At 54.0% G+C, this 25,984-nt stretch overlaps 3 protein-coding genes across 6 annotated transcripts in view; 2 read left to right on the top strand and 1 right to left on the bottom strand.

Annotated features, from left to right (window-relative positions):
- Positions 1 to 4,935: 4,935 nt before the first annotated feature.
- On the bottom strand, positions 4,936 to 10,577 carry Lgi3 (leucine rich repeat LGI family member 3). The gene is made up of 8 exons (XM_076852309.1): positions 10,372 to 10,577; positions 9,477 to 9,548; positions 8,706 to 8,777; positions 8,315 to 8,386; positions 8,140 to 8,211; positions 7,224 to 7,393; positions 6,946 to 7,110; positions 4,936 to 5,753 (listed from the first exon to the last, which is right to left on the bottom strand). Exons 1-8 carry the CDS (start codon positions 10,575 to 10,577, stop codon positions 4,936 to 4,938), a joined length of 1,647 nt encoding a protein of 548 aa, XP_076708424.1.
- Positions 10,578 to 16,425: 5,848 nt separating this feature from the next.
- On the top strand, positions 16,426 to 18,549 carry Sftpc (surfactant protein C). Of its 3 annotated transcripts, none has more exons than XM_076852307.1 (5): positions 16,426 to 16,470; positions 17,100 to 17,258; positions 17,589 to 17,711; positions 17,948 to 18,058; positions 18,415 to 18,549. In XM_076852307.1, exons 1-5 carry the CDS (start codon positions 16,429 to 16,431, stop codon positions 18,547 to 18,549), a joined length of 570 nt encoding a protein of 189 aa, XP_076708422.1. In that variant the 5' UTR covers positions 16,426 to 16,428. The 3 variants fall into 3 exon arrangements, with proteins under 3 accessions (XP_076708422.1, XP_076708420.1, XP_076708421.1); XM_076852305.1 differs by having other exon boundaries at positions 16,429 to 16,470; positions 17,948 to 18,042; positions 18,375 to 18,549; XM_076852306.1 differs by lacking the exon at positions 17,100 to 17,258 and having other exon boundaries at positions 16,429 to 16,470; positions 17,948 to 18,042; positions 18,375 to 18,549.
- A 1,236-nt stretch (positions 18,550 to 19,785) lies between these two features.
- Positions 19,786 to 25,984, top strand: part of Bmp1 (bone morphogenetic protein 1) — a 41,207-nt gene continuing 35,008 nt past the window's right edge. For both annotated transcript variants that reach the window (XM_076853606.1, XM_076853607.1), the window contains exon 1: positions 19,786 to 20,028. In XM_076853606.1, the coding sequence (XP_076709721.1) occupies positions 19,878 to 20,028 (151 nt within the window). In that variant the 5' untranslated portion in view covers positions 19,786 to 19,877. The remainder of the gene's footprint in view (positions 20,029 to 25,984) is intronic.

Below are 25,984 nucleotides of genomic sequence, written 5' to 3'. Positions count from 1 at the left end.
AGGAATGCAGATATCCCTAGGAACGCCACAGCATCCACGCTTGCGGTTTTGTACTGCTTTTATGTCCATGAAGTCTTAATTTTTGCAAAGATCCCCTTTACCATCTAGGAAATATGCTTGGTGAAGTCATTTGGCCACTGTCACCCAGTGGTGTTTGCTACTGGCTAATGCTAATTATATGGCCTGGTTAGTCTTCGGAGGGATCAGCAGTGGCCAGCTGTGAGTGACCCGGGGCGGGGGACAGGGAACTGGAGAAGTTCCTCTGGGAAAGAGGAGGACATTTGGAAGAAGGGAGAAGATTCTAAAAAGAAGGCAGCGTTTGCTGCCTTTACACCTTCCCATGAGGGATTTCATTCTTTGTGATAATACCTGCTTCTTGCCTCAGCCGCTTCTTCTGAAATTGGGGAGAACAGTGTCCCCCTGTGCTGTGCTGAGGAGAGGGTGAGAGCAGAGCTGCCCCGGGGCCAGGGAGCAGAAACACATACCACTTTTTATTAGAGCCATAGTTAACACCCACCACCTATGAAAAGGATGGGGTAGGTAATGATGGGAGTCAGGGAAAGGAGGCTTTTGGGGGATAAATAAACACACAGTGATTATATGGTCTTAATTATTATCATCAATTTTATTGGTATTGCTGAGTGTGAGAGCCAGTAGTGAAACCAGCCCACAGGAGAAACTCTCCCAAGGCGGATGCCTTCCTCATGTTCACCCACCCCAGCCCCATCCCATGCTGGAGGAACAAGAAACACCAGGGATCCCATCAGGAAGGTCCCAGCCACCATCCAGCTAGAGGCACAGACATGGTTCTTAGGAGAAAAGTATCCCTGGTCTCCTTGAAGGAGGTAGGATGTGATTGATGGTAAAGGGAATCAGCTGGGAAACAGTAGGGAAGGGACATCCATTCCTCAGGAGGCACATGCGAATCCAGGTCCTTTGGTACATCTTCCCCACTGGCTGCCTTCGGGAGCCCCACGCCTGAGCTCATCCACTAAGAACAGCTCTCCTGGCCCATCTACGTCCACCTAGCTGGGATGATCTCTTACATATCGACTCCTGGTCCCAATGTTTGTGCTTGGGGGATCTCCAGGACTCTGATTTCTGTGGCCTTTGGTCCTGAGCTATTGACACAGTCACCCAGTTAAACTGGGTTGCTAAGCAGCTCTCTGGACACATGAATGAGCCCCAGGGCAGGTGACCAAGCAGCCATGCAGCAAAAAGCTGGGCATTCAGGGACCAAGGGAGAGAAATGTCTCCCATCTTTGGGGGAGCTCTCCCCTGGAGAGAGCGGCTGTCACAAGTGATGTTTACCTTTCAGCTGGGCAACGCAATGTCAACGCGTCTGGAAGACTCGACTCACTGTCCCTGGCAACCTCTCCCAGGCACAGGCTAAGGGCCCATTTCCCATTTGGAAAAGCAGGACAGGCAATCCCGAGACAATGAGGTTTGGGAACTCTAGGGTGCCTGCTTAGCCAAGAGCACATGAATGAGGTTTGAGGAGGTAGAAACCCAGACCAGTCATCCATAGTGGATGTGGCCAGGAGCAGGGTAGCTGGGCATCTGAAGTCAAAGGTCAGATGTAGGGTGCAGGGGTTTTCTCCAAAGATATATTGCCTATCACACAAAGCATGCCTCTCGGAGTCCCCTGTGTATCTCATACATTCCCACAGACCAATACAGATCACAATTAGTGCCACATACTCTATTCAAAGAGCCTTATATATCTTAATATATATAATGCATTTAAATTTTATCATAGATGACCCTGTCAGGTATATATCATGATTATACCTATTTTATAGATGAGGAGACTGAGACACATAGGCAAAGTCACATGGCTGAGTGTTACCAGCTGCTTTTGCTCAGCTAGTAACAATGTCAAATGGCCACATCAGGATTCCAAAAAGTAAGTCTCCCCATACCTCGTCCCATACTCCCCCAAGGATGGGAGATATTTCTCTCCCCTGGTCCCTGAATGCCCAGCTTTTTGTTGCATGGTTTGAGCCCAGGGGCACTCTACTACTGAGTAGTAAATACAGCCCAGCCCTTTTTATTTTTTATTTTATTTTGAGACAGTCTTGCTAAGTTGCTAAGACTGGCCTTGACCTTGACCAAAGCCTCCTGCCCCAGCCTCCTGAGTCACTGGGATTACAGGCATGTGCCCCTGCACTTGGTTGGAAGTTTTCTCATCTGCTTTGCAAAAGGAGAAGTTGCTCAGGGAAGCCAGTTGACTTGCTTGAAATCTCACACCAAGCAGAGGGACGGAGTCCAAATTCACACATGTGGGATCCTGATGGCAGAACCCAGGGGACGTTCTGCCGGACATCTGCAGTTGCATGGTTCCCTGCTATCTGGGAGCTCTGGGAGCTCCAGACCTGGTGTCCATCCCCCGTGTCCACAAGTATTCCCTGGAGTGATCAGTTAGCGGGTGGATGACCTGTGACACATTTGTGAAATATGTGACACATAAGAGATCAAAGGAGCTAAAGAGGTCCTGCAGAAGGGAAGTGGCCTATCCAGGGTGACACAGCTTGGTACCCCCTGCCCGAGGAGATATTGTCTCCCCCAGGTTCTATCCCCTCCTGTCTGTTATCCTGACAAGGACCCACACAAGGCAGCAAAAGGCATCCATTCACTAAAGACCGTAAGTGGTAAGGAGGTGACAAGGAGAAGGGGGGCCCTGTCATTCACCACCACCATTTTGCCATACCCAGTGTGCTGTCTTCAAGACCCCCATCTTCCTGGTGCCCTCAGCGTCACTTCCAGCCTAGCCCCATCTAACTCGTCCCTTACTCCCGCTTTGTCATGCGCTCTCCGACTCCATTCTCAGACATGGAGAGAAGCACTGACTGCCCTCAGAGCCCTGGGTGTGTCAGTCAGGACGAGGTCCCAGAGGACCTCAATGTCACCAGAACAGGGCGTCACGGAAGGTTCTTGGTCCGGGCATGACATGACGGAAGGATGCTTTAGGGGGCTGGACTGAGGATGCGAGAAGTGGGTGGGCAGGGAGGCGTGTAAGGGCCTGCGACAGCATTGAGGAGGGCTGGCTTGACAAAGGTGGTAGCCGAGAAAGGAAAACAAGTGGTGCCCATCTGAAGATTCTTGGGGACAAAGCATGGAGAGGAGATTTGGTGATTAAATAATAAGAGAGTGATGTTACCAGGACTCCAGGATGCTTCACGCAGGGTGGAGGGTGGCGATAAAGGACATTGCTCATAGAGGAGTTGGGGGCAGCGGGTGGTGAGACGGACAGACTGCTGAGCTACTCTTTGCCATCATATGTCTGACCTCTGACAGAGGGACACACTCAAGTCTCAGTGAGTCCCAAGCCTATAATCTCCAGGAAGGAACATTGGCTGTGAGTCAGCCCAGGTGGAGGAGATTCGTCACCTTGGCCCAGCACCTGAGTGTCATGGCCATGAACTCCTGACCCTAGCACCAGCTGACCTTGGGGGTCCACTTCTCTGAGGGAGGGGATCCAGGAGAGAGAGGGTCTGGAAGCCAATGCAGACTCCTGGGTGAAGCAGGGACAGATAGCCCAGCCCTGGCTCTGTTCCCAATGAAACACCTTGATGACATCTGAGAGCTGGCAATGGGGTGGAACTTTTTATTTGAAGCAAGTGAATCATACCATTGCCCCCAATTGCCCCGGGCATCCTGCCACAAGGAGTCCCAGCAATCTGGACACTCCCCACCTCCACCAGCCTCGCTCACAGAGCTCTGTTCCCAGTGCACGGCAGAGGGCAGCAGAAGCTTGGCTCCCAGGCACCCTGAGCAGGCCCCTCACACACCCACTGCTCGCCTCCACCAAGAGGCAGTGGTCCTGGGGTCTGCCTGTGTGAGTGGAGGGGTGCCAGGGCCCCGAGATGCTCAAAGCCAGGATCCATTCCTGGCACTTGCACAGGTGGCTCAGGTGCCCCAGCTTCTCTGGCTCAGCCAGCTCTTACACTCCCCAAGGAGCAATCGCAGTACAGATCCACATTCCAAAGATGGGGAGAGCGGAGCGTGATCCGAGCCTGAGGAAGCAACAGCTACAGAGGAAAAAGCAGAAACAAAACTTTCATCTCAGCGGTTTCCAGTCCCCAGGTGAGCTGGCCTTCAGGTCACAGAAGGAAACTCCAGGACGAGGGTAGATGGCACTGGGAAGAACCCAGGGTGACTGCCGCTGCTGCTGTTATTGCTTTGGGGCAGAGGAGCTTCATCCTCAGGAGGCCACACCAGAATCACGGGCTCGCCACCATTCTTTTCCTTTCCAGCCTCAAGGTGGGCACACTTGGGTGAGCAGAGGAGGAGCAGTGACGTGGGCCCCTCTAAGAAGAGTGCCAAGGAAGGAACAGAGGTGAGTCCCTCGGGCAGCGTGAGTCCGCATATGTGCACACGCGCCTGGACATGTGTATATATGGAAGTGGGAGTATGTGACCAAGTGTGTCTGCCGGTGTCCACGTGTGCATGCAGAAGGGGCCCAGCATGGGTGGATGCACCTGGAAGAGTGACGGCTATGGCCAGGGTGGCAACACGGAGTTGGAGCAGGTAAACAAACACCTGGAGCACCCACGGGAAGGCTAAGCAGAAGAACAAGAGGGTGTTCTCCTCCTCCACATGCCCCACCCACCAATCATGTGCATGAGAAAGGGGGTGTGGCCTATGGGTGGGGGAGCACATGTGCACACATACTAGAGGACCTGGGTGCTGGGGTGCCTGGTGAATACACAGGTGCTCATGCTGACTACATTGACAAGGAAAGGCTCCCCTGGGCTAGTCCATGGATATGTGCCTGGGCTCACGAGTGTGTGTATGTGTGTGTGTGTGTGTGTGTGTTTAAGGGCACAAAAGCAGGTTGGCCGCATGTGACTTCACAGGCACATGTACTGCTCATAGAGGCCCCCACCCAGCCTCTAGCGCCACCCTAAGGAACCTGGAGGCCTGGGCACCCCTCTAGGCACTGAGATCCACCACAACGTGTCGGTACACCAGTGTTTGTCCCTTGAAGCTGGGGGCCAGGAGCAGCTGAGCATCCCCAGCAGGCATGTAGCAGAAGGCCCGGGGGGCCTGCACAGCCAGCTCCTGGAACCGCACAAACTTCTGTCTTCCATCGTCCCACTGGTAGATCTGGGTGAAGGAGAAGTCGCTGCCCAGTGCCAGGTAGCGGCGGCCGCCCACCAAGAAAGGCTGCAGGGCCAGCGAGCCACGGGAGGGCAGGGCCTGCACCTCAGAGAAGCGGGTGCCCTCCCAGCGCAGGATCTTGGAGTCACCAATGTAGCGGCTGAGGCACAGGTAGCTGTCGCGGCCGGCACGAAAGTGTTTTACAGCCTGGGCATCAGGCACCTGGGTCACTTCTCCCTGGGCCACAAACTGCTTCTGAGTACGACTCCATTGGTAGATGACAGGTGCCTGGGAGCTGCTAGACACAATCAGCCGTGGCTTGCCCTCGCCGTCCACAAACTCTAGGTCAGTGTCCCGGTGCCAGGCATGCAGGGCCTGGTGGGAGTAGAAGCCATTCTGGTTCCAACGGTAGAGGCTGGTGGCACCTGCCTTGGAGCTGTCAGCTACAGCGAAGTACCAGTCCCCATCAATGCGGAAGGCCTCCAGGTCATTGGGCTTGCGCACTCGCTGGGGATCTATGTCCTGCAGCTTGGTGAAACGGGTGGTGTTGGGATCCCAGTGGTAAATGTAAGAGCCACCAAACAGCTGGGCCACAACCACATACAGCTGGCTGTCCACCACCATTGGCTTGCAGTGTACAGCTGAGGGGGCTGTCAGGACAGAGGGAGGCGAGGTCAGGCAGTGTCAGGTGGACCCCGCAGCTCCCACTCCATCTTGCTCATCAAGGAAGACCAGTCCCCACAACTCCGGGCCAATGCTGCCACCCTCCTGGAATCATCCACCCAGGGCTCAGGGCTTGCTCATTTCTGATTGTCCACAGCCAATTGTCAGCTTTAGTATTGCCCTTGCTCCACCCTTGCCCTCAAGGTTCAAATACAAGCCAACACTGAGCACAAAATAGGTGTCCCTAGATATTGATCGAGTATTTAACCACATGTCAATTTCTGAATTATTACTGCGTGTAATCACTTGCCCTAAATGTAAACACATATTACCTCCGTTAATCACACAGAAAAGGACTCTATTGTTTTGCTCATTTTACATAGAAGAAAACTGTGGCTCATTGGCAAGTGGCCAGTTGGGAGGGTGAGAAACCCTAGGCGCACCAAAAGGACCCCTTGATGTTTAGATAGTGGTGCATGAAAGCACATTCTCCCACCTTTGGAAGGGCTTTTATGTGCAGGGATGAATGCCATGTGTGCTGTATGCACAACCAGCTCTGTCAGAGCCCTTCTCAGGCACAAAGCTCACCTGGTGTGGGGCCCCTCGTCTCCACCTCACCATCCCGGCTTCATCCACTCTCCTCCTCATCCAGACCCCACCTTTCCCTGAAGAAGCTGATGCAGGATCTCAGACACACACTCACGTACAAATCTGTTGCACACCTTCTTGACATTGTACACAGGGTTTCCTGCCACAGCACCCTTCCTTTTTTTTTTTCTTTTTTTCTTCTCCTAAGTATCTCTCAGCCTTCAAACCTCAGCTCCAACTTAGCAGATTCCAAAGCTGAGCTCATCAGCCTCTCCTGTCTCCTCCTCCTCTTTCCCTCTGTCTGTCCTCTCCATCCTTCAAGAGTGCTTGCCTAACATACATGAGGCTGTGGGGTCCATCCCCAGTACTAAAAAAAATTTAAAAATGAGGCAGCTTGGGTATCCCCTCTGTAAGCCTTTCTTGATTGCACAGAGCATTGTGTTTAAAGCCTCCTCTTCTCATCTGCCTCCTGTACAGATGTCCCTGTCAGAGATCATGTGTCATCTATCCCTTCTACCTGCCCAAATGCAGTGGAACTCAAATGCATGTTACCCCAGCTGGGGCCGGCACAGCCTGGTCAGGCACAGGTACCTGGGATTCTGTCATAGTCTCGGAGCTGCCTTTCCACATAATCCCACTTCAGGATGGTGCAGGCACTGGCGCCAGGCTGGGCCAGAGCCAGATAGAGGTCGCTGGAGTAAAGGAAGGGCTCAGCTGACACTGCTGGGAAGGACAGGGTCTGGTAGAGCACAAAATCTGCAGGGACAAGAGGTGTGGGCTCAGCACCAGAGGAGGAAGGTAGCGGCCACTGGGTGGATATTGCAGGGTGGGGTGGGCCGCTCAGGTGGGGCCAGGGGCCTGCCTCCTACCAGTGGTGATGCAGTCAAATTCCCGCAGTGGCAGGTCCTGCACCTTGTGCTCCTGGAAGCGGGGTGGGCTGGCGCAGTAGATGGGAGCCACGGTGGTGTTGGTGTGTGACAGCCACTCCACCAGCCACTTCACCTTGCAGTCACAATTGAGTGCGTTGCCCCGCAGGTCCCTGGATCATGAGAGCAGGGCAGGAGAGCACAGAGGGGACGGGCTCTGAGCTGCTCTGCCTACCCTGCCCTGTAGGCTTTCAGAAGCAGGTCTTGTCAAGGCTACTTGGGGTTGCTCACAGGCTGCTTTGCACCAGGTAGAGAGAGAGAGAGAGGCTCCCTGGGGAGGATGCAGCCCCGTGTGCACAAGCTTGGCTGGAGGAGTGTAGGCTGTTGCAGCTCCGCTGTCCTCCTTGGCCAGGTGCCATGTGCAGTGGACAACCTGCACAATGCATGTCCCATTTCTATTCCTCCAGCCCACCCGCAATTCAGGGCTTTTCTTTTCTTTTTTTTTTTTTGTTATAAATAATGATAAATGATTGTGGCTATGCCATAGGATTTAAATGTAGACTTAAACCAAACAGACATTTTAAAAGCATATTTTGGGGGCCTGAGGATATAACTCAGAGCACATGCCTAGCCTGCATGAGGCCCTGGGTACAATTCCAAGTACTGAAACACACACACACATTTTTGAAACATACACTCCGAGTGTCTCTTGTGCATTTTGAAAGGGCCCACAGGTGACTTGAGGAACCCCAATTTGGAAGGCTGCTGTCTACATCTAACTCAGCCTCACTCCTCAGCCCCCAGAACCCAAGCACTCCCAGCCTCTCAAGACCTTGTGACCAATTCTGACTCCCACACCACTCCCTCCAGGGGTGCTCCCTCTGTGGCATCCTCAGAAGAGTTTGGACTTGGGCCTTACAAGTCACTCAGGATGTCCAAGGGCCGAAAGATGTCTCTGGGCAGCGTCTGCAGGTTATTGTTGGCCAATGAGCTGCAAAAGAGACCTCTGGGTCATCTGAAAATAATGACAGAGGCCAAAGGACAGAGAGATGCAGGGCTTTGGCCAGTGAGTGTGTGCATATGGGGGTACTCACAGGTGTGTCAAGGACTTGAGTCCCCTGAAGGTAAACTTGGACAGTGCCCAGATGTCATTGTTCTCAATGAAACTGTAAAAAATGAGAAATGGCCTCAGCTGCTGGTCAGGAGTCCAGACATCTCCCCACCCCCTGGGGGCAGTGACTTCCCTCATCCTAACCCAGATCCCAGCTGAGACAGGCTTCCACTGAGTTCAGTGTCGTAAAGCCTGTAGCAATAGGGCATCAGGCTGAGTGGTGCAGGCATGGAAATGACCCTCTGCTCAGAGAATTCAAGGGCTCTGGCCTTCCACCCCCTCCAATCTTCTTGTTCCACCTCCCCTCCCAGCCCACCCAGGCTGGGCTCCCTCCTTCCTTCTGCTTTCCCATCACCCCTTTTCCTCCCACACACAGGTACTGCAGGTGTGACAGTCCTGTGAAGGCGTTGTCTCCGATCAGCGTAAACTTGTTGGAATTGAGTAACCTGGGGAGACAAAGAGGGAATTAGGGCCTCTAGGGGTGTGCCTGCTGCCCTAGCCCTCTGTCTCACCCCTGGGCTTCCCCCAAGATCTGGCAGCCTGCCCCCTATACCTCAGGAGCCTAGCAGAGGACCCCTGAATTACCCGCATGGCAAGACCAGGTGGGAGCCTGTTCTGAATCCAGAAGCTCCCTGGTTCCCATTTACTCCTAAAAATGGTAGAGGGGCAGAGTTCTCCTGCCAACCTGACTCCTGGGCTGCCCTCGAGACCTCTCCTCCTTGGCTCCTCACCCTCATCCCAGCCCGCTCCAGGCCTTGAAGACAGCTGTTCTGTCTTTGCTCTCTTTCAGCTTCAATCTCTTTCTTCGAACCCCAAATCCCTGTCTCTAAGAGGCCGACCCCCAGTGTCCACTCTGGCATTGGCTCAAGCTATTTCACCTGGTTCCCTCAGGACTCCCGAGGAGCCAAGTCCCTGCCCCAAACCCCACTTTCTTGGCTTCAGCCTGACTTAGTTCTCCTTCCCACCTGCTGCTCTGACTCATGACCCCAGACTGCTCCACGTTTTGTGGCCTATCCTACAGGAGCAAAAGGACACCTGTATCCTCATCTCCAAAGGCTGCACTGCCCACTCTCCCTCATCCCAGCCCAGCATCTGTCCTCTTCTACTGTGCCCCCGCCCGCCCTTCCGCCAGGCCCTGTCCATACAAGAACTGCAGCAGCGGCAGGTGAGAGAAGGCTCCATCCTGGATCTCTGAGAAGGCAGCATTCACGAGGGTCCTGTAGGGGACACTTAAGTCATTACTGTGGTGAGTCTGCAGGGCCCATGAAGGTGGATAGAGCAGTGGCTTCTGTTCTCATTGGCCCTGCTCCCATCACCTGCATCTGTCCTTCCCTTTACCTCCCAAACTCACTGCCCTCCTTCTCCACGCTCCTCCCCCACTACCTTCAGGAGCACGGGTGACCCTAGGTTCACCTTCGCTCTCAGCCAAGAGAAGGTTCCATTACCTGCACCATCCTCATCATCCAAACACCCACAGTGCTGGTGCTGTGGAGGGATGGGGTGCTGTGGTGGGGGAGGGGCCTGGCATCCTGCTCTCAAGGACTGGCAGCTTCTCCAGTGGCACAGGCAAGAGAGGCGGGGGGAGCCTTGGGGCCAGTTGCTGCAAGTGAGGCTGGCCCAGCTGGGTGCACAGCAGCTGGCCTGGTGGCGTGCCAGGGTACCCCAGGGCACTCTCATTTGTTATCCCTCCCCCTGCTGACATCTTTGGTGTAACACCACAGTCAGGGGCCTACGTGCTCATCTAAATACCCCTTCCACCAAGTCTAAAGCCCTGCACACAGTAGGTCCCACTGCTACTGGTGGTGGTGATGATTCACCCTTGACCATAAACTCCTGCTTTCTTCATCCATGGCTGCTGAGGCTGCAAGACTGCAGAGCTCTGTACCGCTGGGCCTGGAAGCCCCAGCCCTGCGGACCCCTGGGGTCCTCCTGATCTTTACACTCTAAAGAGCAAAGCAGGGTTTCCCCCATCCACTTCCAGAGAACTGGTCCTTGCCCTCCTGCTCCCATCCCCACCCCCAAGGACAGGTGGACACTCACAGGGAGATGACCTCGGAGGGCAGATTCCTGGGCACTGCCTTAGAATCCACACAGAAGGCGGTGTCCCTGGTGCAGGAGCAGCTGGGTGGGCAGGGGGGCGTCTTGGGGGGCCTCTTGGCACTGACTTGCAGCATTAGGCAGAAGCCCAGCGTGGACAGCGCCAGCAGCCCAGGCCCAGGGCCCCGCCTGGCCCGAAGCCCCGCCATGCCGCCTGCAGGTTCTCCCTCCAGCTACCCCCCTCCGGCGCCCCACCGCTCCCTGCAGGTTGTGCCACCCGGGCGGGCTGTCACCTCGAGCTACCGCAGCTCAGGCCGCCTGCCCACTAGGCGCAGCGGACTCGTCCTGCCCTGGGGCGCCGGCTGCGGTCCCCTCCCCTGCTCGCTCCCGCGAGCTGGCTCGGGAGCGCTGCGCGGAACCCTTAGCTGCAACCGAGGGCTGCCGAGGCTGGGTGGATGCGGACTGCGGCGGGTGGCGGGGGCGCGCGCGGGGGCGGAGCGGGGAGGCCTGAGCCTGGGAGCAGCGGAAAGAAGAAGTGGTTGCACCGGGTGGCGGTGTGCCCTATAGGGCTCTTTGCGGCCATCTGCCTTGATCTGGTCCCTGGTTTCTGTGTGTGAGTGCATGTGTGTGAGCGTATACATGCGCATCCGTGCATTGGGGAGACTGTGTACACACCTGTCTCTGCATGGGGTGCAAGGATCCATGTGCCTCGGTGTATCTGCGTGTGTGTCTTGGCTGTGAGGGGACATACAGTTCAGGAGCATGTCATAAGTGACACATGTACATCTAGGTTGGCATGAGAGATTAGAAGCTCAAGGGTGCTTGTATATATACTCGTGTTTCCCCACGCCACCGAATAAATTGCCTTTGAGTCTGGGCTGCAAGGGGGAAATGTAGCCACTGGAGCTGGAGTGGGAAGGAGTAGAATTCTGGAACATTTCTCACTGAACAACCACAGCCTGTAGGAGCTGAGAAGTGCCTTGGATATGTTCCTGTCTAGCCCTTTGTTTCACAAAGGAAGAAACTGAGGCTTGGAAAGCAGCCAAGCTCCATATCTCTACTGTGTGTTGTGTACTGGGCATAATCCTCAGCCCTCTTGAGAGAGAGGATGCTAACTCCCTTTTATAAATGAGAAAAGTGTGCTTCCAGGACCAGAAGTCCAACTTCAAAGTTCACAGCAGTCTTGTACACCATGAATTTTCAAAGGATGGCTCTCAGAGCCCACTGGTCCTTGAGAATCTTCCATGGAGTCTTTGAGATCAAAATGCTTTTAGTAGCCAGGTATGGTGGCACACACGCCTGTAATCCCAGCAGACCTTGAAGGCTGTCAGGAGGATCACAAATTTGATGCCAGCCCCAGCAACTTAGTGAGGCCCTGTCTCAAAATAAAAAATAAAAAGTGCTGGGAATGTGGTTCAGTGGTTAAATATCTCTGTGTTCAATCCCTGGTACCAAAACAAAACAAGACAAAACAAAACAAACAACAACAAAACCCAAACAAACAAACAAACAAAAAACGCTTTTCTTAACAAGAAGATGTTATTTGCCTTTTTCACTTCCATGCTTTTATAGGAGTACCTGGAATTTTCCAGAAGTTACATGACATGTCTTCTATTAAGCCCTAAATTAAAGAGATTTGCAAAAATGCAAAACAGTGACACTTTTCTAAATTTTTGGCAAAAAATACAGGTATTTTCATTTAAAATATACATGATTTGTTATAACACACATAGGTTTGTCCTTACTATTTAAATAAGTGTTTTTAAATTCCTCAGCAAATACCAATATAGTAAATCTCAATTGATTTGCTTACATAAAGCAAAAGCTCTTTGGGGTCCTCAGTACTTTTTGAGAATATTAAGGGATACTGAAACTAAAAATTTGAGCATTGCTGCTCTATACCATGACATCTCCAGAGAGGGGAGGGAGACTGAAGAGCTCCTGGGTACAGGGTAAGAGAAACCTGGAAGTGAGTGCTGGGCTTCAGTCGAGAGCTCTGTCCTCTGTCCACGTCAGTGTAGGAACCAAGACTGCTGGTCCCCATCTGAACTCAACCTCTGCCAGCAGGGTGGATGTCTGTGCTCTGAGCTTAGGTTCATGTTCTTCCACCCAGGAATGCCCCTGCCCCTTGACACCCACTTGCCGCAGTGTTCAGCTGTCTGTGCTGCCATCCCCATGCCAGCCTGGGGAAGCAGTGGGGGTGGGGAGGGTGGCTGGGGCAGCTGGGCAATGATCCCCACCCGTCCCTGGCACAGCTCTGCCCAGCACACAAAGGGCAGAGTGAACTTGTCCCAACCCGTGCAGCTGAGGAGCTGGGAGGAGGAGATGGAGAGGCACACACAGAAGGTGGTCACCATGGGGCTCTCCATCACCCAGAGCTCTCAGAGGGCAGCCCAGACACAGATGCAAAGGAGGAGTCTAGGTCCTGTGCATAGCTAGCGAGGGGTTCCCTGGGGGATGATGCAGGTGATGATAATGATGATGACTAGACTTTACATCAGTGATGACGTTGGAGCTTTCCAATGACCTAGGGAGGTAGAGGAGACAGGCAGTAGTAGTCCCATTTCACAGATGAACATATGAAAACCTAGAAAAGCAGAATGACTCACTGAGTCTCATAGCTGTCAGTGGAAGCACTGAGACCACCATCTATCAAAGGAAAGAACTCTGGACTGTCCAGTAGGAGGCTGCTGCTCCGTCTGGTGACAGTCTTGTGGTTGCATATAATTAATTACATGTGGCTACGTGCTTGCTTCTTGTCCTTGGCAGATTCACAGGAGCACCAGGAAAGCATGCTTCTTTTCTGTTCAGGAGGGCAGCTTGGTTGGGAAGACAGGGCAAACAAAAGCTCCAATGTGGGTACTAAGTGGCAGATAAAGGTACAACAAAGAAGTGAGAGGATTTCAGAGGAGGGACAGCAAGGTCACAGAGCAGGTGCCTTGGCTCTTGGCCTTTTAGGGTCGGTGGCATTCAGATGGCTTAAGAATAGGCCTGGAAGACAGAGGTTGGTCTGGGGGTCTAGGTTGAGGGCTGTAGATGACCAGATAAATGTTCCTCCCACTTCTTCCTCCAAGGTGCCCGAGACCTCTACCAGGTGGTGTCAGCACCTGAACTTCATTTATGAAACTTGACAGCACCCTTCCCCAGCCCCCAAAGATAAGTTTTTTATTTTATTTTATTTTTTTAAGCCATGAAACTGTGAGAGCTACCACCTGCAGCAGAACAGAGGACCTGGGAGAGAACTGAGGCTTTTTCCCGGCACTACTCACGGCACCTGCTCAGAGCAATCCCCATTACCAGACATTGCGGCCCCCTGAGATGCCCACAGGGACCCCGAGATGCCTGCAGTTCTCCTTGGCTTTCCTGCTGGCCTGGCAAGCTGCCCACCTGGCTCAGGCCCAGTGCGTGTGAGTCAGCCATCAATCCCAAGGTTTCCAGGACAACTGGGGCGGGAGAGCAAGCCTGGGGGGCAGCAGGGTGGGCACTGCGGGGGAGCTGTCGCCTACATCTGGCACCTCCATACAGCTGAGGCCAAGCAAGAAGACACTTCTCCCCCTCCCTCTCCTTCCCCCTCCCCTCCCCTTCCTCCACTCATCCTAGGATACTCTTCTGCTGGAAGCTTAGACAAATATTTAAAGGGGCAGTTGGGGGTGGGAGGAGCATGGTAGGAACAAACATTTCCTTCCCTCTCTTCTTCCCCTAGCGGCTCAGGGGCTCTCAGCTCACATGCCATGCTGTTGGACAACCTTGAAGCTGAGGCCCTCCAGCTGGAGAGGGATTCCTTTGGGGACAGGGGAGCCTGCCAGGGCTGAAGAGTAGGGGGCCAACTCCTGGTCAAAGAGCAGGGACAAGGTGTGAGGGAGCCTGGAACCTGGGTGACATTTTACAGTTAAAGTACAGCTGGTTCTCTGTATCCATGGGTTTCACATTTGCCAATTCAACCAAAAGTAGATGGAAAGTATTTGTGGGAGAAAAACACTGTCCGGGCTGAACATGTACAGATTTTTTTCCTTGTTATTATTCCCTAAGCAATCCAGTATAACAACTATTTGCATATCATTTACATTGTATTAGGTATTATAAGTCATCTAGAAATGATTTAAAGTATATGGGAGGCTGACTGTAATCCCAGTGGCTAGGGAGCCTGAAGCAGGAGGATTGCAAGTTCAAAGCCAGCCTCAGCAACTTAATGAGGCCCTAAGCAACTCAGGGAGACTCTGTGTCTAAATGAAATATAAAAAAAGGGCTGGGGATGTGGCTCAGTGATTAAGCACCACTGGGTTCGATCTCCAGTACCAAAAAAATAAAAAATAAAAAACAAAGTATACAGGAGGATGTACATAGTTTACAAGCAAATGCTATATGCCATTTTACATAAGGAACTTGAGCATCTACACATTTGGTGTATATGTGGGGAGGGTCCTGGAACTCATCTGCAGGGTCAGGAGGGATTGCTGAGTAGGAGGACAAGAGAGTCAGGCCAAGAAAAGGAGGTGTTGCGTTCTGGGTCACACATTCATGAAAGTTAAGGACTTTAGAGACCACCTGGCCCAGCAAGTGAAGGGGAGCCCAAGAGATAGGGTGAGGCCAACTCCAATGAGTCCAGCTCCAAGTTACTGATAGATTGAGCTAGTGCACTAAGCAGCAGAAGTGGGTAAGAGTAAGGCAGGGAGAAGGAGAGGGAGGTCTGGAAAGTGGGTGGGATGTGGGTACATACAACTCTCAGGGGACATTTAGTTTTGTTGGTTTGGTCCTGGGAATTGAACCTAGGACTGCTTTACCGTGGAGCCACATCCCCAGGTCTTTTTATTTTCTATTTTGAGACAGTCTTGCTAGACCGCTGAGGGCCTTGTTAAGTTGCTAAGGCTGGCCTTTGACTTGAGATTCTCTTCAATCAACCTCCATTTGCTGGGATCACAGGCACACACCACCTCACCTGGCTGTGTTTTGTTTTGTTTTGTTGGTACTAGAGATTGAAACCAGGGGCACTTAACCATTGAGCCACAGCCCCAGCCTTTATTTAATATTTTACTTTGAAACAGGGTCTCACTAAGTTGTTTAGGGCCTTGCTAAATTGCTGAAGCTGGCTTTGAACTCATGATCCTCCTGTCTCAGCCTCCCGAGCGGCTGGTATTATAGGCATGTGCCACTGTGTCCATCTGGCTGTTTTGTTTTTGAGATGAGGTCTTGCTATATTGTCCAGGCTAATTTCTAATTAGCCTGGACAATATAGCCGGCAGGCAGTGTGGGCTGATTCAAAGACAAAAGATTGGGACCACACTCAGCACTGTATAAGGATGTCCCGGCCTAGGAAAGCAGTGTCAGGCATGCAATCTGTCATCAGAAGCTTGCAGCTTATAGACCAGCCCAGAGCAAAGAATAACCCCCGCCCCATCCCCACGAAGAGTCTTCCACCAGTGGGGACAGATCCTCCAGAATTAGGAGACGAATGACTGGGGGCCAGTCTGAGGTTAGGTGCAGGATGTGTGGGAGGTGGCAGGCAAGGCAAACAGGAATTCAGCCCTTGGAGAAATGCACAATGATGGACACTCCAACTGATGTCAAAGCCCCTCCTGCCTTCAGCAGAGCCCCTCTGGGTCTGTACTGCCTCCTGTGCCCCCTTTCTGGAGCCCATCACTATGCTCGGGGAAACTCTGTTGGGAACCGGGACCCTTAGCTGGGAGAAGTTCACCTGGCAGCAGACAGAAGGGAAGCACAGGGCTGTATGGGCAGGTGCCAGCAAGAAAGGCTGGACGCCAGGAAGACACCCACGGCAAGAGGTACAGGTGGCCTCAGGGCAAGTTTGCTCAGCTCATCCAGGTTTGCTCTTGCTGGGGCCAAGAGGACTCATGTGCCAGGCATAAGGGCCCTTGGGGGCTCTTGCAGCTGGCTTATCAGGACCTTGGCTCTGGAGGGCCAGGAACAAACAGGCTTCAAAGCCGGGGGCTTGGCTTGCAAACAGGGGACCCGGCCCTTCACTTCTGTCCCCTCTCCCTGTGGGACACATATAAGACCCTGGTCCCAACTGCGAGGTGAGGAGAGGAGAAGGCCTGCAGCAAGATGGATGCAGGCAGCAAGGAGGTCTTGATGGAGAGCCCACCGGTGAGTGTGGTCAGCTGTGTGAGTGGGGGGTGGTTGTGCACAGATGTGAACTGGGTTCCGCCTCCTCCATCCTTCCTGGGCCTGTTTCTTCACTCATGTTCATTCACTCAACCAGCCTAGGACCGTGCTAAGTTAGGATGGGGACACCAAGACCACTGGCACAGAGTCTTTGGGGGAAAGAGACAAGGAAGCCCACAATTCTGATAAAAAGAGGCTGTGAGCCACCACAGGGGTCATTGGAAAGGGCTCTAGAGAGCACTGAGAAGAGCCACTAAGTACTTGGGAGATCATAGGAGGGAGTAGCGGTAGGAAGTAGTAGTAGCCTGGATAAAGGCCTGGAGGTGCAAGAGCCTGGATCATTGGGGAACAGAGGTTGCCACAACTGGGGTTCTGGGGAGTCTAGAGGAAGCAGCAGCGAGCCAGGCTCTCTTGTGGCCCTTCTAACCTGGGCTTGTTGGAGTGCGGGCCACCTCACCCCAGCAGGCTCCTCTGATCCCTGCCTCCTGTGTAGATCCACAGCACTGGCTGTCCAGCCCTGAGAGGGCATGGGAGTGTGTCCAGTTTGTGCAGGGAAGGGAGGGGACATCCTCATGACCTCACACTTTCCTCCCTGCCTGCCATCTCGTCAGGACTACTCGGCAGGCCCCCGGGGCCAGTTCCGCATCCCCTGCTGCCCAGTGAACCTCAAACGCCTTCTCATCGTGGTTGTGGTGGTGGTCCTTGTCGTTGTGGTGATCGTAGGGGCCCTGCTTATGGGTCTTCACATGAGCCAGAAACATACTGAGATGGTGAGCAGGCCTGGGATGGGGAGAGCAGCGGGCACAGGGCAGGTCAGAGGGGCTGTGTGGGTTGGGCACATAGGAAATCACCCAGGGGAGTGGTGGGGAGCAGGCAAGGACAGAGATGGGAATGGGTGACACCTGACCTAGCCATTTCCAGCAGGCTCCTGTCCCCCAGTGTGACAGCCAGTTCCCTCTCTCTAGCACCTGGTTCTGCTCACCTTCCCTGAGCTCTCAGGAATGAAGGAATTTCTTTTGAGTGAAGGAACCTGAGGATAGGCAAGGGTGCTGAAGGGCCGAGAGGGGAAAGAAGACTGTCATGCCACACTATAACCCCAGGTCCTCGAGATGAGCATCGGGGCACCAGAAGCCCAGCAACGCCTGGCCCTGAGTAAGCATGCGGGTACCACTGCCACCTTCTCCATCGGCTCCACTGGCATCATCGTGTATGACTACCAGCGGGTGGGTATGCCAGTCCGGGGAACCAGTGACAAGACTTTGCTAGAGCCAACCAGCTGTGCTACTTCACTGCACCCATCTCTCCCTCTCCCTTAGCCCTTTGCCTCCCTGGGGTGCCTGAATCCCAGACTCCAATGTGACTCCCTATATGCTATCTAGAGTGAGCTGGCTGAGGACCAGGGTTAGGGAGCCAGCGAGGCAGGGACTTTCCCAAATGACCTCTAGCATTCCATGCCCAGCTCCTGACTGCCTATAAGCCAGCCCCAGGAACCTACTGCTACATCATGAAGATGGCTCCAGATAACATCCCCAGTCTTGAGGCTCTCACTAGAAAGTTCCAGAATCTACAGGTAGGTGTGTAGGTGAAAGGAGTGGTCTGTCTCCCTCCCAGCACTGCAGGGAGGAGTGTTTAAGGTGACAGCTATTTGTCACCTGTAAAGCACCGCTTCTCTTGGGTTGCCAGGTGAGTGTCCCTTTATACCCTCAACCAGCACCATAGCTTCCCTACTGTTCTTAGCTGCCCACGGTCAGGGTACCGACCTCAGCTGAGCCCACGTACTCCCTGTGGGCTTCTGACTTCTGGTACTATACTTGTGGGGAAACTGAGGCTTAGGGAGGCTGCCCAATATGCCTGGGGTCCCCCAAAAGGGCTGCATGATGAGAAAGAAACTCAGTTTTCAGATTCCAAAGTAGGTTCTCTTTTCAGACCAAACCTGCAAACCCTAAGCTGGGCCAGGAGGAGGGGCATGAGGGAGGCTCTGCTTCCTCAGGAGGAGACCTGGCCTTCCTGGGCCTGGTGGTGAGCACCCTGTGTGGAGAGGTGCCTCTCTACTATATCTAGGACTTCCAGGTGAGCAACTGTGGCTGCCAGGGCACTGAGCAGCAGTGGGAAGGTCTTGGGACTCTGGCCATGTCAGCTGTTCAGACACTGGGGATGCCCAGAAACCAGTGGTCCAGGGAGCTCAGGGGAGGGAAGGCTCACAAGACATAGGCGTGGGCACCCCTGAGGCTCTCTCTCACACATGATGTTTAAACAACACTGTTGCTTCACAGGATCTGTGGGAGTGAACCAGGCAGGAAAGATCTGCAAGCAAAGGGGTCTTCTGCAGGCTGGGAGAAGCTGCTCTGGTTCACACCCCAGGGACTGACCCCGGAGAAAAGGGAGCGAGGGTGTGGAGTGGGGGGGGGCGGTGTATGGGGGAGAGGTTGTTCCTCTGGGCCAGGGGATTCCTATCACAAAAGAATAAAGCAATTGATTGAAAAACAAAGGGTCCAACTTGTATCTTCCGACACCTTCGAAGTCCAGAGTGCTGGGGTCGGCTCGGGGATGGGGAGGGCCTTGGGGGAACAGTCGGGGTTCCTCTGTCCCAAAAATGTTGGGGACTCAGTCCATCCCAGATTGGGGAGAGGGGGCAGTGGGGAAGGGACCCGGGAACTATCCACGGGCGTGAGGCGCCCTCCAGTGGTGTGTCCGGAGGGAGGGGCAGAGATAGAGACAGCGAGAGAGACCAAAAGAGAGGGCGAGATGGGAGAGAGCGAGGGTCCGAGGGAGGGAGGGAGAGACGAGAGAGGCCGGCCAGACAACGATCGCAGACGGAGGGACAGAGGCTGAGGTGGCGGAGAGTCCTGACAGCGTGTCCCGCCGCCGGGAGGGGCTCGGGCCGGCGGCCGCGGGGCAAGTCGCCGCTAGGGGGCCCCTGGCGGGAGCGGCGGCCGGCCGGACACCCCGGGCGCCGGCGCCCCCTCCCCGGCCCCGGCCCCGGCCCCGCGCCCCTCCCGGGCGGGCGGCGCGGCTCCCTGCCCTCCCCGCCCGGGCTGGCGCGCTTCCCGGCCGGGCCGAGCACAGTCCCGGCCCCGAGGGGGGCCGAGCTCGGGCGAAAACCCGCCCTCCAGCGAGCTCATTTCCCTAAGGCGGGGGGGCGGGGGGCGGGCGAGAGAGAAAGGAGCGAGCGCAGGGAAGGGCGAGGGAGCCGCGGAGCAGGGCGAGCGCGAGCCGCTGCGAGCGGGGGGCGGGAGACAGGAAGCGGGAAGGGAAGAGGTAGGCAGCGCGGGGGGAGCGGGAGCGAGCGGGCGGCCAGCCGCCGGGAGCGCCTCCTCCTCGCCGCCAGAGCTCGGTTCCCCGCCGCCGCTCCCGCGTCCGGGTGCGACCCGCCGCCACCGCCCGCCAGCATGCCCGGTGTGGCCCGCCCGCCGCTGCCGCTGCTGCTGCTGCTGCTGCTCCCGCGCCCCGGCCGACCGCTGGACTTGGCCGACTACACCTACGACCTGGGAGAGGAGGACGCCCCGGAGCCTCTCAACTACAAAGACCCCTGCAAGGCGGGTAAGCGCCCCCCAGCCCGCCGCGGCCAGCCGGGGCGCGCGGAGCCGGGTGCGGGCAGGCCGGGCCGGGTAGGGTTTGGGGTTGGGGGAGGACAGTCCAGTGTGGGAAGCCGGGAGCTGCCTGGTTGGCAATGCAGTGGGGAACAAAAGAACGAGGGAAAGAGGGAGGGGGAAGTTTGGGGGACTTTTAGGACTGAAGTTTTGCTGCTGTTGGTGGACATCGCTGCTGCTGCCTCTTGCCCTCCCAGAGGATTCCTGGGGAAATCTCCCTGGGTCCGAGAGAATCCTGCGGGCAGGGAGGTTTCCTTCTGCAGGAAACTTTTCTGGTCAAACTCTGTGTGTGTGTGTGTGTGTGTATGTGTGTGTGCGCGCACGTTCTTTTCCCTTCTCCCCCATCCCTCCAGCTCTGCGGAACACTGGTGTTTGCCAGCCTGTCTGTCCGTCTCCCCCGCCTTGAGGCTGCACATCTGTCTAGGTTGGTGCCTGGAGGCCTGCAGCTCCAAGGAATAGGTCTCCCAGCCGCCACCCCATTCCAAGGGGAAGAGTAAAGTTTTCCAGGGATTCTGTGGGATCTTTCTCCTAGCCTTTGGTCCTTGCCAGCAGCAACAGCTTTCTGGGACTCAGGAGACAGCTGTCAAAGTCAGAGAAGGAGGGGACATACCTGTGTCCCTGTGTGCCAAGAGGGCCCTGCCAAGGCCAAGATGGGGTGGAAAAGAGGACACACAAAGAGAACTCAGATATTCTGCATCAGCCTTCTTACCCTACATACAGCAGAGGCCAATTAGGTGAGGTCAGGGTCGAGAGAGAGAAAGAATGTGCATTGTCCATGAGAACCCTCTGTAACCCCTTTACTACTTCTGGACCAGAAGAGTCCTGCCCCTGGAGTGACCAGATGGCCGGGCACTCAGGCCATTGGCCTAATGGGATGACCCTGAATAGGCTGCCTGGAATGCTCAGGGGATGAGATATCAGAATTTTTCCTCGATTTCCTGCCTCTGTCTTCGGCCTGTCTCTAAATAGCCAGGGCCAGGGTCATGGTTCCTAGAACTGTAAACAAGGGGATGGGTGGGGGCAGGCCACTCTAGCCCTGGCCCTGGAATCCTGATCAGGCACACTCCTTGCCCTCTCTCTCCTCACTTAGAGTGGAATGGGAGACCATCTTCCTCCTTATCTGCTGGCTTTGGGCAAGCTGGGATGTGAGCTATCATCTTTCTTGCTAGATGCATGGGGTGAAGAGGAGGCAGAGTGGATAGGTCATGAGCTCAGGAGGCAAGCAGAGCTAGTTTTCAATCATGGACTCCTTAGCTCTCCTTCTTGGAAAAGGTAACCATCATCTCTGACCTTTGGTTTTCTCACCTGTAAAATGGGACCGTTAATATATCTCTCCATAGAACTGCTGGTAAAGACTAAATCTGAGAACATACTATCACTTACCACATAGTAAGCACTAAAACGTTGGCTTCCTAATCCCCTGTTTTGTGCCTCTGACTCCCACTTCATTTTAAAATATATATATTTTTTAGGGGGAATGATCTTGGTTTTTAGGAAAAAGTAATGTCTCCTTGACACCACCCTTTTGTCCCTTCCCCATTCAATGCTCTACATTTGTACATTCCTGATGCCTAACATGTCCCAAGCCTGATGTTGTGGGAGGTACAGAGAGGTGCCAGTTAGGCCCCTGCCTTCAAGGGTCTTATAGTCCAGCAGGGGCCAAGAGTTCACAGACATAACCAATAGCATCACCCAAGGTATCTGAAGTGCCATACTGGAGGATAGGAGGCCCCTTGCTCCCTCTGTAGCCCTGTTGATGGGGACTGCAAAGTGATTGGAGGGGCCTGGGAAGGTCTGTGGAGCCTTCATGGAGAAGCTGGGGCAGGGGTGGGGGAGGGGAGGCCTCAAAGAATGGGTAGGAAGCCATGCTGATGTTGGAAATGGGAGTGATTTTGGGAACAGCAAGAGGCTGAGGGCTGTATCCTCAGTCTCAGATTTCATGCTAGGGTGGGGCTGACTAAGTTGGAACTTCAAACAAGGGCTCTGGAGAAAGTTCTCCACCAGGGTGAATTGAGGCTGGTGGGGAGCTGGGCCAGGCTTGGGGGTGGCCGAGAGGGCCCGAGAGCCTGACAGGGCCAAGCTTCAAGGTCAGATCAGGCCTCCCTCTTGGGTGTGACTGATGCTCATGTCCCATGGCCCACCCCTGGAGGAAATTGGATTCTAGTTCCTGGAAGCACACACCTCTGCTGAGCCTGGCCTGCCACCCCCAAGCTGTGGGTCCCCCGGCTGCCCTCTCTGTGCTGTCTCCTCCTGCCTGGCCTTGCTTCTTGGCCCTTTTGCATCCAGGTTCCAAGATGCGGAGGCGACTGGCAGGCACGGGCCTCTACTTCCTTTGAATGTGGCTGGTGGCCCTGCTTACCTCTGTTTGCTCCACCCTCCCCAGCTCTCTCCTCCTCCTTCGTCTGCCTCACTTGCACTAAGGACCAGCCATGAAAGCCCCTTTGACTCCCACGGCCTACCTGTGATCTCTTAGATTGCTCTGAGGATAACCAGGCTCTGTCATTTGAAGTTTCATTTGAAGTCACCTCTGACAGTTGCTGTTTGAGTTATGGTTACTATTGCAGTAAGGGCAAAATTAAGGCCCTTGATACCCTGGAGAAGTTCCTGGACCTTCTGTGCAGCATCGGACAGTGGACAGGAAGCTAGGCTGGTCTGTTGGTGTGCTCAGAGCAGTTTCCTCAAGCCCGCTCTCTAACGCTTGCCCAGGGAGATTTGAGGCAGCCTTTATCTCTTGTATACTGGGATACTAAACATCAAAGGGGTCCTTCTCTACAATTCCCAACACTGCCAGTGACACTCAGGGATCTGGGAGAGGAGTTGGAGGCAGAAATTGGGGCATAGTTCATCCCACAAGCAGAGAAGTCCATGGGACCTGACCCTGCGCCAGCTAGGCCCTTGCTTTCACCCTGACCTCAGCTGGCAGCTTGGAGGTCTGGGGGAGGTGCAGTGGGCAGCAGCTCCCCCAGCTCTCACCACCACTCTTGCCCTAGTGGCCTTGTGGCCCAGCTATGGACTTTAGGGTGTCTTGGGGGTGGGATGTAGGCTGTGAGCACAGTCTCTTCTGTCAGAAGACCACATCCCGCCTTCCAGACACACTGAGTCACCCACCCACCTAAGCCTCTACTTTCTGAGTCACCCTCTCTTTTAAGTGCCCCAAGGGAAGAGGAAGACTATTCCCTGGGTTCTGGATGGAGGGGACTAGTGAGATTCCTCAGGAAAAAGGCATTCCTCAGGATTCAGACTCCAGAGATTGAGGGAGAAAATATTGGGGGAGGGTGACAGGGGAGGGATGGAATGGCCACTCCCCAGGCCACTAAGGACCTCCTAAGGAAGGATATCTGTACTCAGGGGACTCAGCTAATCTCCCTCTCTCTCTCCCTCTCTCACACATGTGTGCACCCCCATGCATTTCTAGGGCACCCTTCTCCTTTGGGGAGTGTGGCCTGTGAACGGAGTACACACCTGCAGTTAGAACTTGCACAGGGAAGTGGCTGATTGTACACATTTGTGTCCTTGCTTTAAAGCGGGTCTGTTCACCTGGGTGTGTTTGATTCCTGAGTGAGCACAAGTGTAAATGTGCTCCTGTTGGCAAGTAGACAGGTGATGAAGTTCATTTGCATGTTTGGGGGTCCCCTCAGTGTGTCCTCCCCCACCTAGAAGCCTGTCCTGTCCTGCACCTATGGCTTTGGGTCTCCATCAAACCAGCCAGGTTTCTCTCCCTGCCCCCACAGAAGAGGTGGCCTTGCTGTGCCCTGGGTAAGGGGATTCGGAATCCAGAGCTCACCTTGGGGACAAAGTTCCTCCCCCAGTTCAGGCACATGGATGTTGCTCTGTCCCTTTTTCTGTTCCCAGCCTGGCTATGGAGAGCTACAAGTGCTCCTGTCTGGTTTACAGCCAGACAACAAAACAAAAACTTTTGATCCTGTTTAAAAACAATTAATATCCTGACCCTGACCCCTGGGCTTCCTTTTGGTCAGGAGGGGCATCCTGGACTCTCTGGCCTTCAGATTCCCTAGCTCCCCAGGTTGGGATCCCAAATGGGTAGGCCCTCAGGCCTGGCTCTTGGCCATAAGGTTCTCCTGCCACCTCACCCCTACCCCCACCCCGACTGGGTTCCCACGCATTCTTCAGCCATGACATTCCCACCACAGGGCGCCTGCTCCCTGCTGAGCACCGCAGCTGGGCCCTGTTCTGCCTTCTACTTGCCCTACCCCAGGTCCACACGGTCCTGATCCCATATGCCAGCAAGGTTCTGTGGCTTCTGTCCTTGGGTTTCTCTCAATTGGGGTGCAAGTGTTAGGGACCAGTATGCCCAGGGAAGGTGTAAAACTGACCTTGAGCTTCTGGGATTGGCATTGAGGTGGCATTGACCAGTTAGTAGATGCTAACTGTGCTCTAGATTCTGTTCTAGGAGCCTCATTTGCATGGCTTGGTTTCTGCATGCAGGATTCTATCATTAGTCCCTTCTTTTATAGAGAATATTGAGGTTTAGCAGAACTTACAATGACATTGGCTAGGAGTAGTGAACTGGGAGTCAAAGACAGGTCTGTCTGACTCCAAAGACCTTGCTCTTTAATGACAATGTAATGTCAATCTGAAAGTCCAACCACATGAGTCCAGTTGCCCTCTGTATCCATAGTTCCACATCCATGGGTTCAGACAACCATGGATCAAAAATATTTGGGAAAAAAAAATGTTGTCTGTATTGAGCATGTACAGACATTTTTCTTGTTATTATTCCTTAAATAATACAGTATGACAACTACTTACATGGTATTTACATTGTTACGTATTACAAGTCATCCAGAGATGATCTTAAGTACACAGGAGACTGTGGGTAGATTCTGTGCAGATACTACAGCATTGTATATAAGAGACTCGAGCATCTGCAGGTTCAAGTATCTGTGGGATCCTGGATGAATCCCCGGAGGATGACTGTGTGTGGTAATGCCCCTGGGTATGGATGTGGAAGCCTGGACGTGCAGTGTGTGTGCAAAGGTGCAAATCATGCAAAAATGTAGGGGTGTTCATGTGGTACATGCACACCCGGGTGATGCTGGCATGTATGAATGTGCTGCCACCTCCCTGGACCATACCATCTATCCCAAATCCTTATTGAGGCCACTCTTGCATGTCAGCTTAGAAGCATCTTCTGTTGCTAAGCCAAAGCCATGGAGGAAGGCTGTTAGGTGTCAGAAACTTTCTCAGGGGCTGGAAGAGATCTGGACCAGTTATAAGCAGGTGCCTCCTCAGACCAAGTGTTGGGATCTCTGCAGCAAGGGAGGTGGGCTGGCATCTGGCCACAAGTTTATCTCTCCAGTGTTTGTAATGGGACACTCCTAGGCAAAAGCCCGCGATGGAGTGTGGCTTACTGGGCGTGTGTTGTGGGTGGGCCGGGATTAAATGAACTCATTAATGTGAAAGCACAACGTGGTTTCAACAGACATTTACATAAGGTGTCATTACAGCTACTATTACTGGCTTAGTGAGTTCAGAGCACGCTGCTGGTTTGTGTGTGTTGGAGCTTGCGCCTGTGTGTTTTTTAGGACTATCTGTGAGTCTGTATTTTTTTGTGGATGTGTGTTTCTAGGGAGTGGCTATTTTTGTGGATGTGTACTTACAGTTTGGGTTCTAGGGAGGTAATGAACTTGAGTGCAGCAATCCCCGAACTGGGGATGGGGAGCCTTATTACAGGATCCAGCCTTCCTGGCAACCAGCAGCAAGGTCTCAGTTAAATCTGCTCCCTTCTGGGCCTCAGTTTCCTTCCCTGTAAAATGGATGACTGGCTAGGTGACTGCTAAAGTCAGTCCCACATTCTGTTGATCTGTGTCTCAGGGAGTGTGTGTCTTTGACATGTATCTGCAGGTCAGAATACTGGCGTGGTGCTTCATTCATTCAAAAAAGCA

The sequence above is a fragment of the Callospermophilus lateralis genome, chromosome 4, assembly GCF_048772815.1.
Source record: "Callospermophilus lateralis isolate mCalLat2 chromosome 4, mCalLat2.hap1, whole genome shotgun sequence".
Classification (NCBI taxonomy): Eukaryota; Metazoa; Chordata; class Mammalia; order Rodentia; family Sciuridae; genus Callospermophilus; species Callospermophilus lateralis.
This window is presented reverse-complemented; position numbering and strand designations above follow the sequence as displayed.